Source organism: Gobio gobio (genome assembly GCF_949357685.1).
Source record: "Gobio gobio genome assembly, chromosome: 8".
NCBI lineage: Eukaryota > Metazoa > Chordata > Actinopteri > Cypriniformes > Gobionidae > Gobio > Gobio gobio.
Genome location: NC_137114.1, coordinates 56,437,485 through 56,454,318, shown reverse-complemented (window position 1 = coordinate 56,454,318; position 16,834 = coordinate 56,437,485). Strand labels below are relative to the sequence as shown.

Sequence of the window (16,834 nt, the reverse complement as noted above, 5' to 3'; positions counted from 1 at the left end):
TCTGGGGAAAAAACTGTTCTTTAGTCTGCTGGTCCTGGTCCGGTGGATCCTGAAACGCCTGCCGGAGGGCAGGAGAGAAAACAGTCTGTGGGCTGGGTGAGAGGAGTCCTTGAGGATGCTGCGAGCTCGATGCAGACAGCGTTTCCTCTGGATGTGCTCGATGGTAGGTAGTGGAGTCCCTGTGATGCGCTGGGCAGTTTTCACCACGCGCTGCAGTGCCTTGCGCTCCGCAACAGAGCAGCTCCCATACCACACTGCCACACAGTTGGTCAGGATGCTTTCTATTGCGCAGCGATAAAAGTTCACCAGGAGAGCCGAGGAGAGCTGATTCTTCCTCAGTGTCCTCAGGAAGAAGAGGCGCTGGTGAGCCTTCTTGACCAGGCTGGAGGTGTTGGTCGTCCACGACATGTCCGCCGAGATGTGGATCCCCAGGAACTTGAAACTGGAGACACGTTCAACAGCCATTCCATTGATGTGGATGGTGTCGTGTGTGCCTCTTGACTCCTTCCTGAAGTCCACGATGAGCTCCTTTGTTTTGGTGGTGTTGAGGAGCAGGTTATTATCAGTGCGCCATGTGGCCAGGAGCTGGATCTCCTCCCTATAGGCAGTCTCATCGTTGTTGCTGATGAGACCAATCACCGTTGTGTCGTCCGCAAACTTCACGATAGAATTAGATCCATACACAGGCTTGCAGTCGGCGGTGAAGAGGGAGTAGAGAAACGGGCTTAGCACACAGCCCTGTGGTACACCAGTGTTAAGAGTGATGGATGTGGAGCAGGTGAATCCTGAACGAACATTCTGGGGTCTGTCAGTTAGGAAGTCCAAAATCCAGTTGCACATTGAGGTATTGATGCCCAGGTCTCCAAGTTTGGCTTTTAACTTGGTTGGGATGACAGTGTTGAATGCTGAGCTGAAGTCAACAAACAGCATACGTGCGTAAGTGTTTTTATTGTCCAGGTGAGTGAGGGCAGAGTGCAGTGCCATGGAAACGGCATCCTCTGTGCTCCTATTGCTGCGGTAGGCAAACTGGTGTGAGTCCAATGTGGATGGTAGAGAGTCTTTTAGGTGTTCCAGGACCAGCCGCTCAAAGCACTTCATGGCGATGGGTGTGAGTGCTACAGGGCGGTAGTCATTAGGGCACCTGGGGTTAGAGTGTTTTGGCACTGGCACAATGGAAGTGCGTTTAAAGCATGAAGGTACAGCTGCTTGGGCAAGAGACAGGTTGAAAATGTCTGTAAAAACCTCAGCGAGCTGCTCCGCACATGCCCTGAGAACACGACCAGGGATGTTGTCTGGTCCAGCAGCCTTGTGCGCGCTGATCCGGCTCAGTGACTTGCAGACATCTGTGGTGGAGAGTGTGATTGGTGGGTCAGCTGAGGGTTTGAGCTTTGTGGCAGTTTCTCTGTTGTCTCTGATGAGACCAATCACCGTTGTGTCGTCCGCAAACTTCACGATTGAAGCTGGAAATGAGGAAATTGTCCTCATTTCCAGAGGATGGCTGCCCACTCATAGTACTCTGCGACTTCAACATTCACCTGGACAAATCCTATGCCTCAGATTTCCACACCCTCCTAGCTTCATTCGACCTCAAACGCCTCATCACTTCACATACCCACAAATCTGGTAACCAGCTGGACCTCATTTACACACGCAACTGCTCTACAGACAATATCTTGGTCAAACCTCTACACATCTCGGATCACTTTTTCATCACATTTAATCTTCAACTTACTACTCACACACCACCAGTTCCTCCACCAGTTACTTTCAGACGAAACCTACGCTCACTCTCTCCCTCTCATCTTTCCTCTGCTGTCTCTTCCTCCCTTCCCTCATCCACACAATTCTCTTCTATGGATGTTAACACTGCAACTGACACTCTATGCTCCACTTTAACTTCATGTCTAGACAATATCTGCCCTCTTTCTTTTAGGCCAGCACGAGCTACTCCCTCTAACCCTTGGTTATCTGATGTTATTCGTGAACACCGGACGATACTCAGGGCAGCAGAGAGGAAATGGCATAAATCAAATCACCCATCTGATCTAGCTAAGTATCAGTCTTTGCTCTCATCCTTCTCGAATGAAGTACACGCAGCTAAATCTTCTTATTTCCAAAACAAAATCAGCAGCACTTCAAACTCACGCACACTATTCAGAACATTCAACTCTCTGCTCTGTCCTCCTCCACCACCTCCCTATCTCCAGACGACTTTGCACAATTCTTCACAAACAAAACAACAACTATTAGCAATCAGTTCTCACCCCCACGCACTGTGGATTTTATATCAGCCACATCCACAACCGAACATACTCTCTCCTCATTTTCCACACTCACTGAGGCCGAAGTATCTAAACTTCTCCTCTCCAGCCATCCTACCACCTGTCCTCTCGATCCCATTCCCTCACACCTCCTTCAAGCCATCTCTCCTACTCTCCTTCCTGCACTCACACACATCATCAACACATCGCTCTGCACTGGCACTTTCCCTACCACTTTCAAGCAGGCTCGGGTAACTCCACTGCTTAAGAAACCCACTTTAAACGCATCACTCATAGATAACTACAGACCTGTCTCTCTCCTGCCATTCATAGCAAAAACTCTTGAACGAGTTGTTTTCAACCAGGTTTCATCCTTCCTCTCACAGAATAATCAGCTGGACACTAACCAATCCGGTTTCAAAAGGGGCCACTCCACAGAGACTGCACTACTGTCAGTCACTGAATCCCTGCGGATAGCTAAAGCTGAGTCCAAATCATCAGTCCTCGTCCTCCTTGATCTATCTGCTGCCTTCGACACGGTAAATCATCAGATTCTTCTGTCCACCCTCTCATCACTGGGCATCACAGGGACTCCGCTCCATTGGTTTGAATCTTATCTCACAGGTAGGTCCTTCAAGGTTGCCTGGAGAGGAGAGGAATCCCAAGCCCATCAACTGACCACGGGGGTTCCTCAGGGCTCAGTGCTTGGACCTCTCCTTTTCTCCATTTACACTACTTCATTAGGTCCCATCATACAGGCACATGGCTTCTCATATCACTGCTATGCTGATGACACTCAGCTCTACCTTTCATTCCAACCAGACGACCCCACAGTAGCTGCACGAATCTCCAGCTGTCTGGCTGACATCTCGGCATGGATGAGTAAAAATCACCTACAGCTCAACCTGGCAAAGACTGAGTTCCTCATCTGTCCCGCCAGTCCCACTATGCAACATGACTTCACCATCCAGCTAGGTGCATCCCTGATCTCCCCTTCAAAATCAGTCAGAAATCTTGGAGTTACATTTGATGACCAGTTGTCCTTCAGAGAACACATTGCTAAGACAGCTCGCTCGTGCAGGTTTGCGCTCTACAACATCAGGAAGATCAGACCGTTCCTAACAGAACACGCAACACAGCTTCTTGTCCAGGCCCTGGTTATTTCTAGACTTGACTACTGCAATGCGCTTCTGGCTGGACTCCCCTCTTGTGCGATCCAAACACTTCGAATGATCCAGAATGCAGCGGCACGTCTGGTCTTCAACGAGCCCAAAAGGACCCACGTCACACCACTCTTCATCTCACTGCACTGGCTACCACTCGCTGCTCGCATCAAGTTTAAGGTGCTGACGCTCGCCTACAGAGCCACCACGCACTCAGCTCCTGCATACTTTGACTTGATTCTACGACTCCACACCCCCACCAGAAGCCTTCGTTCAGCTAAGGAGCGAAGGCTTGTGGTACCTTCACAGAGAGGCAAAAAATCCCTTTCCAGAACATTTTCATTCAACGTACCCAGCTGGTGTAACGATCTGCCCACCGCCATCCGAAATGCTGATTCATTGACAACATTCAAAAGTCAACAAAAAACTCATCTCTTCCGTGAGCACTTAACCTCTTAAAAAAAAAAAAAAAAAAAACTTTCCTTTCCTCTTTTCCTCCTCTTTCCCTCCCTACTCTAGCCTGTACTACACTGAGAAATGTACACGGACTAAGTATTTCAGGCACTTGTTGCGCTCACTCGACTCTTCACGACCAATCGCTTATTGTACCCCCAAGTTGTAAGTCGCTTTGGATAAAAGCGTCTGCTAAATGCATAAATGTAAATGTAAATTTCTCTTTCAAAGCGAGTTCAGGAAGTTGACATCAGTGGCTGCGGGGGTGGAGTGGGGGGGTTTGTAGTCACTGATGGCCTGAATGCCCTGCCACATGCGTCGAGGGTCAGAGTTGGAAAAGTGACCCTCTATCTTTAGCTTGTAGCAGTGCTTGGCCTTTTTGATCCCCCTCTTCAGGTTTGCTCTGGATGTGCTGTAGGCTTGTGCATCTCCTGATCTGAAGGCAGTATTGCGTGACTTCAGCAGGAGTCGCACTTCCCTGTTCATCCATGGCTTCTGATTTGGGTATGTGGTGATCTGTTTCTGGGTTGTAACACTTTCAATGGTGGTATTGATATGATCCAATACAGAGGAGGTGTAGAAGTCAATGTCCGTCACTGGTGGCTTGAGAAGCAAACACACTCCAGTCTGTGTGTAGAAACCTTTCCTGGAGTGTGGAATCAACCCCCGCAGGCCACACCTTGATGGTCTTCACTGATGGCTTCACACGGTTGATGAGGGGTGCATATTTGGGGATGAGGAACAAAGAAAAGTTACCTGACTGTCCCAGGTGGGGGAGGGGTGTCGCAACGTAAGTGCCAGCCATGTATTCCTGTATGTCTTGACACAATTAACATATACCCTATCAAACACTGCTGATCCTGCTGAGATGTCAACATAAAGTTAAAAACTTGCTTGTGTGACTTTCACCCCCCAACAATCAAAGGAAACACAATCACAAACAGTTTCCAACAGACTGAAAGGAGCCAGAGAGCTAGGGTTCAACAAAATGTTGTAAAAATGCCAATCTGGGGTGAGATATACCCACCATAAATATACCCATATATCTAACTATAAATCCAACTGACCCTATATATGATTGACACTCGTGACCTGTCAATCAGGGTGACAACCCTCATAAATACATCCATTGACAGACCCCCTGAACTGTCAGTTTGAGTGACACGTGGACATAATTATGGTCATAAATAAAGCCATAAATCAACATTTCTGACACAATGTATAGGATATTCTACTGTTAGGTTTTTGCTAAAAATTTTAATGATAGATCAAAAGGATAAACAATGCAGATTTATTTTTACAGTCATCTTTGATCATATTTACCAGGGGTGCCAATAATACTGACCACCACTGTATTAGTATTCCAAAGTGAAGATTGAAATTGTATTATTTAATGTTATTTTTATTTAGTATTAATATGTTTTATTATTTTTCCTTATTATTTGTATAATTTACATTGGATAATGTAAAGTCAGACTGTGTTGCACATGTGTCCCAAGGAGAGACATTGATGAGCTATATTTGTTACAGGAATGTGCATACTTATAGACTGATGTCTATGATGTATTGTCAACTGATTCTTTATAAGGAAAGTGGATTGTGCAACATGTAAGCATGACGAATACGCTCTATTTTAAACATAGGACGCATGTTTCTCTTCCTTCTAAGGAAGTCTCTTCCTAGTGAGATCCTCTGTTAAGAAGTACCGTAAATCCTCTAATATAGGCCCGGGCCTTTATTTTACTCAAGCGCATCGCGGTCCAGGCCTTTATTGGAAGGAGGCCAGAATTAGAGGCAGGCCTCAATTTCTATTTGAGCAAATCAAACTACCAGTAGAATGATTAAAAATGAGATTTTGCGTCTATTTCAACCTATAAAATACTAGGTTAATTTATTGAAAACGTACAGTTACCATAACATTATGGTATGCATACAGAACATTAACAACAAATACCGGTAATTCAGGCTAAATTCCAGTGTAGAAATATGGTAACAAAAACGTAGCAAACATAGGCTACCGGTAGTGCATTGTAAACACTTAACCATACACGGTGATAATTAGGTTATTGATTCATAACAAAAGGCAACAGACACCTTACCGCTCCAAAGTTTAACCATTCCTGTCTCGTTTGGTTTGAAGTTATAAAAAAAAAAAATCCTCCAATTCTGTTTAATCCTCGTCCTCCTCAGTTTCCTCCTCCTTTTCATCTCTCCCTGTAAACTCCTCATCACTCGCGCCAGCCTCTACAACAAGTTAATTATTGTACAGATCCTCTTCGTCGTCCTCATGTTCCGCTGACCGCTGCGCGTCTGTTCTCATCCTCGCGCCGTAAACGTTAGCCTACCGGACCCGGTGACTGAAGTCTCACGTGCGAGTCAAGAGTGAGGTGATCAGACATCCCAACCTGAAACAAGTCATTTCAGGGAGGTATCTCTCCTAAAATTATGTAGATCACTTTTACTATTTACATAAGCTGCTTATACTAATATTTATGTAAACTGCTTTTATTTATATTTCATTGCAACTTTAAACAGGTCTAAGGAGTTTGTTGTTTTCATGTAGCCTTGGCAACTAGCCGACCTGAAAAATATGCACATGAAATGAAACTTGTTTAACTCAACCATAACATGTTAGTTACAAACTGTAGAGCGTGCAAGATTGTCATTACGTTTATACTTTATACTTTCGTTTTTTGGGGCGAGAGATAAAAGCCCGAAGAGATAAAAGCCCGCCCACACTGACAATTGATTGGTTGACTTACCGAAACAAGCCAATCAGGACGCTCTCCGTCTTACATGCGCTTCATTAGGCGCACACTAGCACACACACGTAAGGTTTCTCGCTCTCTCTCCCTCTCTGCCGTGCGCGCGTGCACAGTTTGTGTCTCGCATGCGCGCTCTTGCTCGCTCGCTCTAGATTGCGGGAGAATTTTACTAATTTGCGGGCATCAGGGAGCTGCTATAAATATGCGGGAGACTTGGGATGTCTGGGTGATTGACATGACCAGTACCCTGTGGTACTTGCATGTTACTATCACATGCAAGCATAATGTTGAGGCCTGCCCAGAAAAACGTTGGTTCTAATAATAGCCCCGGCCGCTATTAGAGACCGGCCTTTATTTACCTTCGGTGACAGCGAGACCGGCCAATGTTGGAGACCCGGCCGCTAATGGAATACAGGCCAATATTAGAGGATTTACGGTATATAACATCCAAATTGAGTGTCCTGCCTCAGATGGGAGAGAGAGAAGGGAGAAGGTAGAGAATCGGAGGAATGGAGAAACATACAGCTGGCATGATACAATAACTTTTCAATGTCTCTACTGTAAAATGACCGTAAAGAGACAGTTTCTTCGCATGAACACCACGTTTATTAACAACCTGTTTTACACTGCGGTTTCCCCGCGTTCCGCCAGACACACCCCCTTGCACTCGTCACTCAGAATTAAAGTAACAGTACACAATACCACATTATATGACATCTCCCCCTTTTTCCTGAAAATAAAGTCAACTATTCACTTCTCCCCCTTTTTATGTTTTTAGAAAACTTTACTTTGACAGTAAACATTGTCATGCAAAGCAAAACAGCATGCAATTAGCTCATAAACATCTCAACATACTGAATTTTGACAATATAACTTTTACTGTTGTGGAAACGGAACAACAGTTAAACTTTCTGAAAACTGCACCCCTTTTCTTAACTAGTTACTGTGCACATAGCTCCCTGGTTCTTTACAGGTCAAGCTTGACAACAGGTTTTCACAGTAAGAACAGTGTCACCTGGTCTCAGTGTTGACAGATTTTTAGCTCCATTTAGACGAATGTAGTAAAAAGCTTGTCTGTTTTTCTCCATTTTGTCTTTCAGCATGACAGACTTCCTGTTTGGCCACCGGGGTTGAAGATTCTTCTCTAGGGTTGGAAGTGTTGTTCTGATTTTCCTTCCCATAAGAAGCTCTGCTGGACTGACTCCTGTAGTGGCGCAGGGGGTAGATCGGTAGCACATTAGAGCTACCAAAGGATCTGTCTCTTTCAGGATTCTTCTTGCAATCTGCACAGCCCTTTCAATGTGACGGTTACCCTGAGGATGGTGAGGACTTAATGTAATGTGTTTGAAGTCCAGTCGCCTAGCTAGTTCTTGAAACTCTGCACTAGAGAACTGAGGACCGTTGTCACTCACCACCTCATTCGGAATCCCGAATCTGGCAAAGATAGCCTTCAACTTGTGTGTGACGTGAGATGTTGTGGAAGGTAAGTGCAGGATCTCCAGAAATCTGGAATAGTAATCAGACACGATTAAATAATTCTGTCCATGATGTTCACAGAGATCTGCTGCAATCCTTTTCCAGGGACGTTCTGGGAGTGGTGTGGAGATCAGGGGCTCTTTCTGTTGTGTATTTCGCAACTCGCGACATATCTGGCATGATAGCACAGTGTTTTTTATGTTGGCCGAAATTCCTGGCCACCACACTGACTCCTGTGCTCTCTCTCTAGACTTTGTAAGGCCCTGGTGACCTTCATGAATCTTTTCCAGAATCTCAGTTCTCATGGACCTCGGCACAACGATTCTCCTTCCCTTGATCACTAAGCCCTCATGCTCTGAGAGCTCTGCTTTTGCAGCTTTGTACTCCCTGGCTGCTACCGGAACTTGACTCCTGTGTTGTGGCCATCCAGCTCGGATCAGCTTGATTACGGCTTGCAATTCACCATCTGCTGCAGTGGCATCTCTGATACAGTCCATTTTATGGGTTGTTGCAGGTATACCTTGTATTAATGCATCCACATAGCACTCCACCTCAGCATGTGTTTCTGTGTCTTTGGGAGTGGCAATTCGTGGGCTCCTTGACAATGTATCTGCAACGACAAGCGTCTTGCCTGGTGCATACTCTGCTATGGGCTTAAATAGACGCATCAACAGTCTCTGGCACCGTACTGGAACGTTGTCGAGACTCCTGCTGTTGATGAGAGGAACCAGTGGCTTATGATCGGTCACTAGCTTAAACTCATCCAAGCCGCACAGATATTTATCAAACCTCTTGCACGCCCACACGCCAGCCAGACATTCCTTCTCGATCTGTGCATATCGAGTTTCTGCATCAGTGAGACATCTGGAGCAGTATGCTAGCGGCTTCCATCCTTCCTTGTGTAGCTGTAAGAGCACCCCCCCAAGTCCATAACTGCTTGCATCAGCCGAAACAGCAGTGGTTTTGGTGACATCATAATATGCGAGAACTGGTGCCTTCATGAGCAGCTCTTTGACATTTTCAAACGCTGTTTGCTGAGTTTGTGTCCACATCCACAAACTTTTCTGTCTGAGTAGTTCGTACAGCGGCTGGCTGACTGTGGAGAGATTGGGAATGAACCTCCCCAAGTAATTCACCATGCCTAGCACCCTTTTCAGTTCCTGCACGTTTTGTGGTGGTGGTAGCTGTCTGATGGCATCCACCTTTTCTGGATCTGGCCGCACCCCAGTCTCATCAATAAGGTGACCCAGGAACCGAAGTTGGCTTTGTCTGTACGTGCATTTCTCAGGATTCATTTTTAACCCTGTAGACTCCACTCTCTGCAGCACTTGTTCCAGACGAGAGTCGTGTTGTTCCAGGGAAGACCCATAGACCAATATGTCATCCATGAAGACCTCTACCCCCTCCAGCCCTTGAAGTGCCTCCTGCATTTTCCTCTGGAAGATCTCTGGAGCACTCGAGATCCCGAAGGGAAGCCTCCTGAAACAATATCTCCCAAATGGTGTGATAAAGGTGGTAAGTCTGCAGCTATTTGGGTGGAGAGGGATCTGCCAGAATCCGCTGGCTGCGTCTAAGGAAAAGAAAACTTTTGCACCGCTTAGTTTGGCAATTATCTCGTCTGCAGTAGGCAACACGAAATGTTCTCGTTTTACTGCTTCATTCAGTCTTTTGAGATCCACGCATATGCGTGCTTTGCCGTTTTTCTTCAGAACGTGAACCATCGGCGCACACAATTCAGTTGGTTGTGTCACCTGCTCTATGACGCCATTTTTCTCCATCCTCTGCAACTCCTCTTTCACCTTTTGCAGCATTTGAATTGGAACACGCCTCGCAGTGTGTACTGCACATGGCTGTGCTGAGTCTTTTAACTGAATTTTGACAGGGTCAGTTTTTAGCGTGCCATGCTCACCAAGCGCATCATAATTTTCAAGGGCCACTCTGTTCGCCTCCTCCACTCTCCTTACAAGGTTCATGTCAGCAGATAGAGTACGACTCAGCAGGTTATTTACATTGTATCCACGGACCACATATGCAGAAAATGGGTATGACTATCCTTTGTACACTACAGTGGTTTGGAACCGACCCAGGCAGGCTAGCTCCCCCCCAGGGCTATCCAGTGTAACATTAGTTGGCTCTAGTGCATTTGCTGGGACTAATTTTGTGAAAGTCTCCTCTGCCACAATGTTTACATCGGCCCCTGTGTCTATTTTGAATTTTACAGGGGTCGCTCCAATCAGGAGCTGCACCATCCACTGCTCTTCCAGTTTGTTTACATTATAAACGGAGCCCAGAAAATACGATGGTTGGTCTAGACATTCTGTGACTTCTCTCACTGACCTGTTACTGTGGCAAACTCTGGTCCAGTGTCCGGTTCTGTGGCATTTGTGGCATTTACCTTTCTTTGCAGGGCAGCGCTCATCACTTGCATGCGCAGCATTTCCACAATACCCACATTTTCCATGACTGTCAGCTCGGATTTTGTCTTTAGGCCTGCGCTGTCCTTTAGCAAGTTGCTTACTTGTGCTGACAACTGCTCTGACCATGCTCACCGTCTCGCCTTGCATGCTGACTTGTGTGGCCACTTCCTCCGATTGACGAACAGTCTGGATTGTTTGTGCTAATGTGAGATCAGTGATTAACTGCAGCCTCCGAGAGAGATCTTTATCCAAGATGCCGACCACGATGTGATCGCAAATCATTTCGTCCCTCATGGCGCCGAACTGACAGTGCTCGGAAAGCTCATACAGCGCTCTGATGAATGCTTCTGCTCGTTCCCCTGATTGTTGCACTCGCTGGTGAAAGCATGCACGTTCGTGAATGACGTTTCTCCTCGGGGAAAAAATACTCGTTAAGCTTTCCCAGGACGATTGCAAAGTTATTTTCCTGTCCCTCTTCTGCGAACACGAATGATTTATAAATGTTCTCTGCCTCGCTCCCCATGGCGTAAATGAGACAACTCACTTGCACTTCACCATCCTCTTTGTCTAGCTTTGTAGCCGTTTGGAAGCGCTGAAATCTTTGTCTCCAATCCATCCACTCCGTCGGCTTGTCGAAAGAAAAACTCGATGGTGGATTAAACTTTGCCATTTCCGTCACTTCTGACACCATATAAAATGACCGTAAAGAGACAGTTTCTTCGCATGAACACCACGTTTATTAACAACCTGTTTTACACTGCGGTTTCCCCGCGTTCCGCCAGACACACCCCCTTGCACTCGTCACTCAGAATTAAAGCAACAGTACACAATACCACATTATATGACATCTACTATGTCTGACATATAAAAATAATAAAAAAGAGATCTCTTGGCAAATGACTGGTATCCGGTCCTGTGATTCAATCATAACGGGGACAAATTTTCAGATCAATTCTGAATTTTCAGATCAACACAAAGTATTTAAAGTATTTAGATTAAGTTACAAAAGGTGTGTAATATAACAGAATACATTACTGTTGGGGTAACAATTTAGGACCCAGGACCAGTAGTGAAAAATGAAGACCAAGAGTCAGGAGTCAGATTAATTAGTGATTTCTAAATTTCTAAAGTGATTTCTAAATTTACTTTGACTTGTATTTCATTGCAGACAATATGAACACAAAATATTTCATGTTTTCTCTGGTCAACTTCATGTCTTCACTTCACTTCTCTATCTATAAGGAGTTTTTCTCTCAGGGTGATTTGGTGAGTTAAACTTTAGCTCATGTTTTCTTGAATGAGAATGTCATTTATTTACACTCATATAATTTCAACTCTTTATAATGTTTGAAATAATGTCTGATGTTGTTTCAACATTGAAAAGAAACATTTAAAGAACATATAAAGCTACAAAGGGTTCAATACTTCAATACATTTCAACAAGATGTTGAAACGGTGTCGAGATATCAACATTGATTTGCAAGATTAAAATCTTGATTCACTGAATACATTTTGATCTCTTATAGATTTGAAAGCAGGATCTCAATCCATATTCAAACTGAGCAAAAATATGAAATTTGCTGCAGATGCTGATATTTATATGAAATGGCTTTAAAACATATAATGCAATGCAATACAATGATGATTGAGAGATGAGAAGAACCCTATAGGATTGATATGGCTAGATGATGAGGAGAGATTGAAAGCAGTTGTGTTTGCAGGAGAAGGCGATGGGAAACAGACCCAGCGAGATGATGGACCGTGAGAAGGCCTACATCCCTGAACTCCAGATCAGCTTCATGGAGCACATCGCCATGCCCATATACAAGTGAGAGCTACGTCCTTTCATATGCATGTGACGCTTGTTTAAAGCCCTTATTCATCGAGATGTGAAGCTTTTTATTGCCTTTTTAAACTAGGTGTCATTTGAAAGCCTAAACAGGGTTAATATAGTGAACTAAGACTAAAACTAAAACCATATAAATATGTACAGTTCTAAGATAATAACTGGAGTGCAAGCCCCGCGTTGTGTGATCTTAAAGAGTGAGATTTCTTTCTAAAAAGGAGCATAGTTGTGAGGACACTGCCTTTTCTAGTGTTTCTGACAGAAAGGGTAGATTTGAGATTGGCCTATAATTGACTAATTCTGTAGGATCAAGTTGTGTTTTTTTAATAAGTGGTTTAATAATAGACAACTTAAAAGTTTTCGGTACATATCCTAATGACAAAGATGAATTAATGATATTAAGAAGAGGATCTATGACCTCTGGTAGCATCTCTTTTAATAGCCTAGTCGGTACAGGGTCGAGCATACATGTTGTTGATTTAGATTATTTAACGAGTTTAGCCAATTCTTCTTCTCCGATAGCAGTGAATGAGTGTGTGTGTGTGTGTGTGTGTGTGTGTGTGTGTGTGTGTGTGTGTGTGTGTGTGTGTGTGTGTGTGTGTGTGTGTGTGTGTGTGTGTGTGTGTGTGTGTGTGTGTGTGTGTGTGTGTGTGTGTGTGTCTTCTCCTATAGCAGTGAATGAGTGTGGGCATGTTTTTGTGAAATATCAGGACACAAATGTGTATAATGACATGGGTATGACATAGGTATTACAAAAAGAGGGTGAAATATGAGGACGTTCCCCATGTCCTCACTTTTCAAAATGCTTATAAATCACACAGAACAAGTTTTTTTTCACAGAAAGTGAACTGCACAGTCTCCTGTGAGGGTTAGGTTTAGGGGCAGGGGCAGTGTAAGGGGATAGAAAATACGGTTTGTACGGTATAAAAACCATTACGCCTATGGAATGTCCTCACATTTCACAAAAACAAACAAGAGTGTGTGTGTGTGTGTGTGTGTGTGTCTTCTCCTATAGCAGTGAATGAGTGTGTCTGTGTGTGAATGTGTGAGTGAGTGTGTGTGTGAGTGTGTGTCCTCTCCTATAGCAGTGAATGAGTGTGTCTGTGTGTGTGAGTGTGTGTGTGTGTGTGTGTGTGTGTCTTCTCCTATCGCAGTGAATGAGTGCAATTTTTCCTCAGTGACACTACAATGCTCAGTAGTCGACGCTGCATAGTTATAATTTTCTCTCTAATATTATCAATCTTGCAAGTAAAGAAGTTCATAAAGGGGGGGTTGAAGCTTTATTTCTTGTTAATTTAGTCACTGTATCAAATAAATACCTAGGGTTGTGTTTGTTTTCTTCTAATGGTGCCTTCACACCAGACACGAATGAAGCGTTTCGCGCTAGTGATTTAGATGTTAAGTCAATGCAAAGGCGTGAAAAGACTTTCTGCTGCGCAACTCGTGTGAATGACGAGGCGCGAATTGAGTGTTTGTGCCGCGTTAACCAATAAGGAGCTTGCTCTAGTAGTGACAACAATGAGGACAGAATCCTGGAGCTGTACGATACATCTTCATACCTTATAAAAACAGGAATAAAAAGGATATTGCTTGGAAGAAAGCGAGTGAGGAGGTCGGACAGTCTAAAGCGCTCTTTACTCAATTTCAGCTCTACATAGAGTGATCTCAGGGCGATTGGGGCACTTTTTGCCATTGAGATGACTTGAAAAATGTGTCCCAATCCCCCTGAATTCACCCTATTGAGACTACAAGCTAGCTAAAGTCTGCAAATTGAGCTTATTCGCCGTATTTGAAAACAATCATGTCAGCCATTTCTCAACGAGACGAGCCGGCTGGCAGAAGCCCCTCCCATGACGTGAATTTGCGTCTGTTGTGAAGTGAATGTCACGCACGAATGAAGCGAGTAAACTCAAAATGTTCAAGCGTCCTTCTTTGTGCGAATAGTGCGATTTATTCGCTTCATTGGCGTCTGGTGTGAACACACCATAAGAGGGTTGAAAAATAAGCAGATCTAGCAGTTTAAGGCCTTTCTGTATGCAATAATGCTATCTTTCCACAACCACAACATCTTTCTTTCTATCTATCTATCTATCTATCTATCTATCTATCTATCTATCTATCTATCTATCTATCTATCTATCTGTGGTTGACGTAACTCTGATTTTAACGCATCTCTGATGATTGTTCTCAGGCTCCTGCAGGAACTGTTCCCATGCGCGGCCGAGCTGTACGAGCGTGTGGCCGCCAACCGTGAGCAGTGGGCCAAAGTCTCCAACAAGTTCACCATTCGCGGGCTGCCGAGCAACAACTCACTGGACTTCCTGGATGAGGAGTTCGAGCTTCTTCAGTCGCAGGGCGCCTTCGGGGACGACTCGCAACGCATGAACGGATGCCTGGACTTTACACAGGGAAACGCAAGATTTCTCCATTCCCAAAATCCCTAAACAATCATGTGAAATCTGAGCGAGGCAAACGGAGAGTGATGGGAGCGACAGGCGGGAGACACACGGAGCTCTGAGGCTCTGTACATACAGATGTGTGTTTTAAAGGGCTACGGGGCCCTCACACTTTTCTTTCTCAGGATGGCAGAATGTGTGCGTCAAATGGATCTTGCCTTACAAATGTTTGCGTTGCCTTCCTGAGGGACTTTAAACGAGATATACGTCTGTATAAAAACGCTCAGTCTGTCTGTGTACAGTTCTGAAGCTACATGGATATGTGGGAATATCTATCTGCGGTGTGTAAATGTGTGTTTGCACAGGTGTGACTGTAAGTGCATTTGCCAAAATCTGCAAAGGAACAGAACGCAGAGAGAGTGATGATGTCTGTTTTATGAACAATGTGAGTTTGCTTGGGCTAGTTTTTCTCTCACGGGTCGCCAATATTAACCTGAGTGTGAATTCTGCAGACCTATTTCACCCTAAAATCAAAAGAATAACATAAACGATATTTTGCATAAGCCTTTTTTTAGGACCATTAAGATTTTTCTCATAAACCCTGTCCTGTCCTTAATCTAATGAATCACACATCAAATTACCTCAAAAATATAATTTTTAGTCATTATTGTGTCAAATGAGAACATTTTACACATAAAATGTCTTTTATGTTCATTTTAGTAAGATTTTTAGTCATTTCATTATGTGCTTTTGTCATATTATTAATTTGTTTTAAGTTTATTTTCATTTTAGTTTTTGTTTATTTACAGCCAATAATGTTAGTGTTTCAACTTAAAGTCAAATATACACATTACTTGAAAAACTTAATGAAACTTACAAATGTTGCCTTGGCCATAAACTTTACTTTATTTCAGCTTTATTTCCATTGACAGAAATGTTTTTAATAATTGTAGCTTTAGATAATGTTTATAACCCTTGTATGTGTGTACGTAGGTAAAGCTACACACACACACACACACACACACACACACACACACACACACACACACACACACACTTTTGTCAAAATGTAAAATTAGTGCTATCTGATTGAAATAAATAAAATATGCCATACATAGTAAAACCACTAGATAAACAGGGTTGAGAAAACCTTGTACTCATTTTCAGGTATAATCACTTTTTTTAGGTATTGCATTTGGAGTTATATTTAGACATTATCAAAGACTAATTTCTGTATGGATTTGATTTTTAAATGTTCTGGTTCAAATAACTGGTAAACAGTCTGAGCATTTGTTTGTGTGTGTGTGTGTCTGTAATTAATGCCATAGTGCAAAAATATTAATGGTCCTAAAAACATCTACATGCAAAACACTTGGGGTTACTTGACTGTAACCCTGTTCCCTGATAATGCGGAACGAGATACTGCATAAGCTTATGCAAATGGGAAATGTCTTTGACATAACCAGCTGTGAAAATAGTGTGAAAACACGTCAATGAAATTGACCCGGAGGTATTTATAGCCTCGGCCGGTGACGTCATAGGCGCACCTGCTGCGCGAGGCTATAAATAGATGAGCTTCAGCTGGAGCAAACCAGATCTTCTTTGTTTGAAGACCAGTCCTGAAGCATCATCAGCACGGCCTAGGAATGCAGCATCTCGTTCCGCTTTATCAGGGAACAGGGTTACAGTCAAGTAACCCCAAGTGTTCCCTTTCAAAAGCTACACTCAATGCTGCATAAGCTTATGCAAATGGGAACGAGAATACCCACGCCACCATGCTTGATGGTGCCTGGACCCCTTACGGTTGTGTAGGTGTGCACAAGAACGCAAGAAGCCTCAGGCATTAGCCTGTGATGTCGACTCAAGGACATGAGTGCCCGGAGTGGCATAAGCATCCAAGCTATAAAGTCTTATGAATGTGTGCGGAGAGGCCAACCTGCCGCATCACAAACACTTTGTAAGGGAGCACCCCTTGCTAACGCAGTAGAAGAGGCGACTCCCCTGGTGGAGTGAGCCCTTAATCCTATAAGCGAAGCTTGACCGCACACCTCATAGGC

General features: G+C 44.1%; 1 protein-coding gene across 1 annotated transcript; it reads left to right on the top strand.

Moving 5' to 3' along the window:
• Window positions 1-11,708: 11,708 nt before the first annotated feature.
• LOC307130425 (cGMP-dependent 3',5'-cyclic phosphodiesterase-like) lies at window positions 11,709-15,775 on the top strand (the record flags this gene model as incomplete). Its single annotated transcript, XM_079823391.1, has 3 exons — window positions 11,709-11,801; window positions 12,257-12,363; window positions 14,573-15,775. The coding sequence occupies 3 exons, from the start codon at window positions 11,709-11,711 to the stop codon at window positions 14,823-14,825; spliced, it is 453 nt and encodes a 150-aa protein (XP_079679517.1). The 3' UTR covers window positions 14,826-15,775.
• Window positions 15,776-16,834: the final 1,059 nt, after the last annotated feature.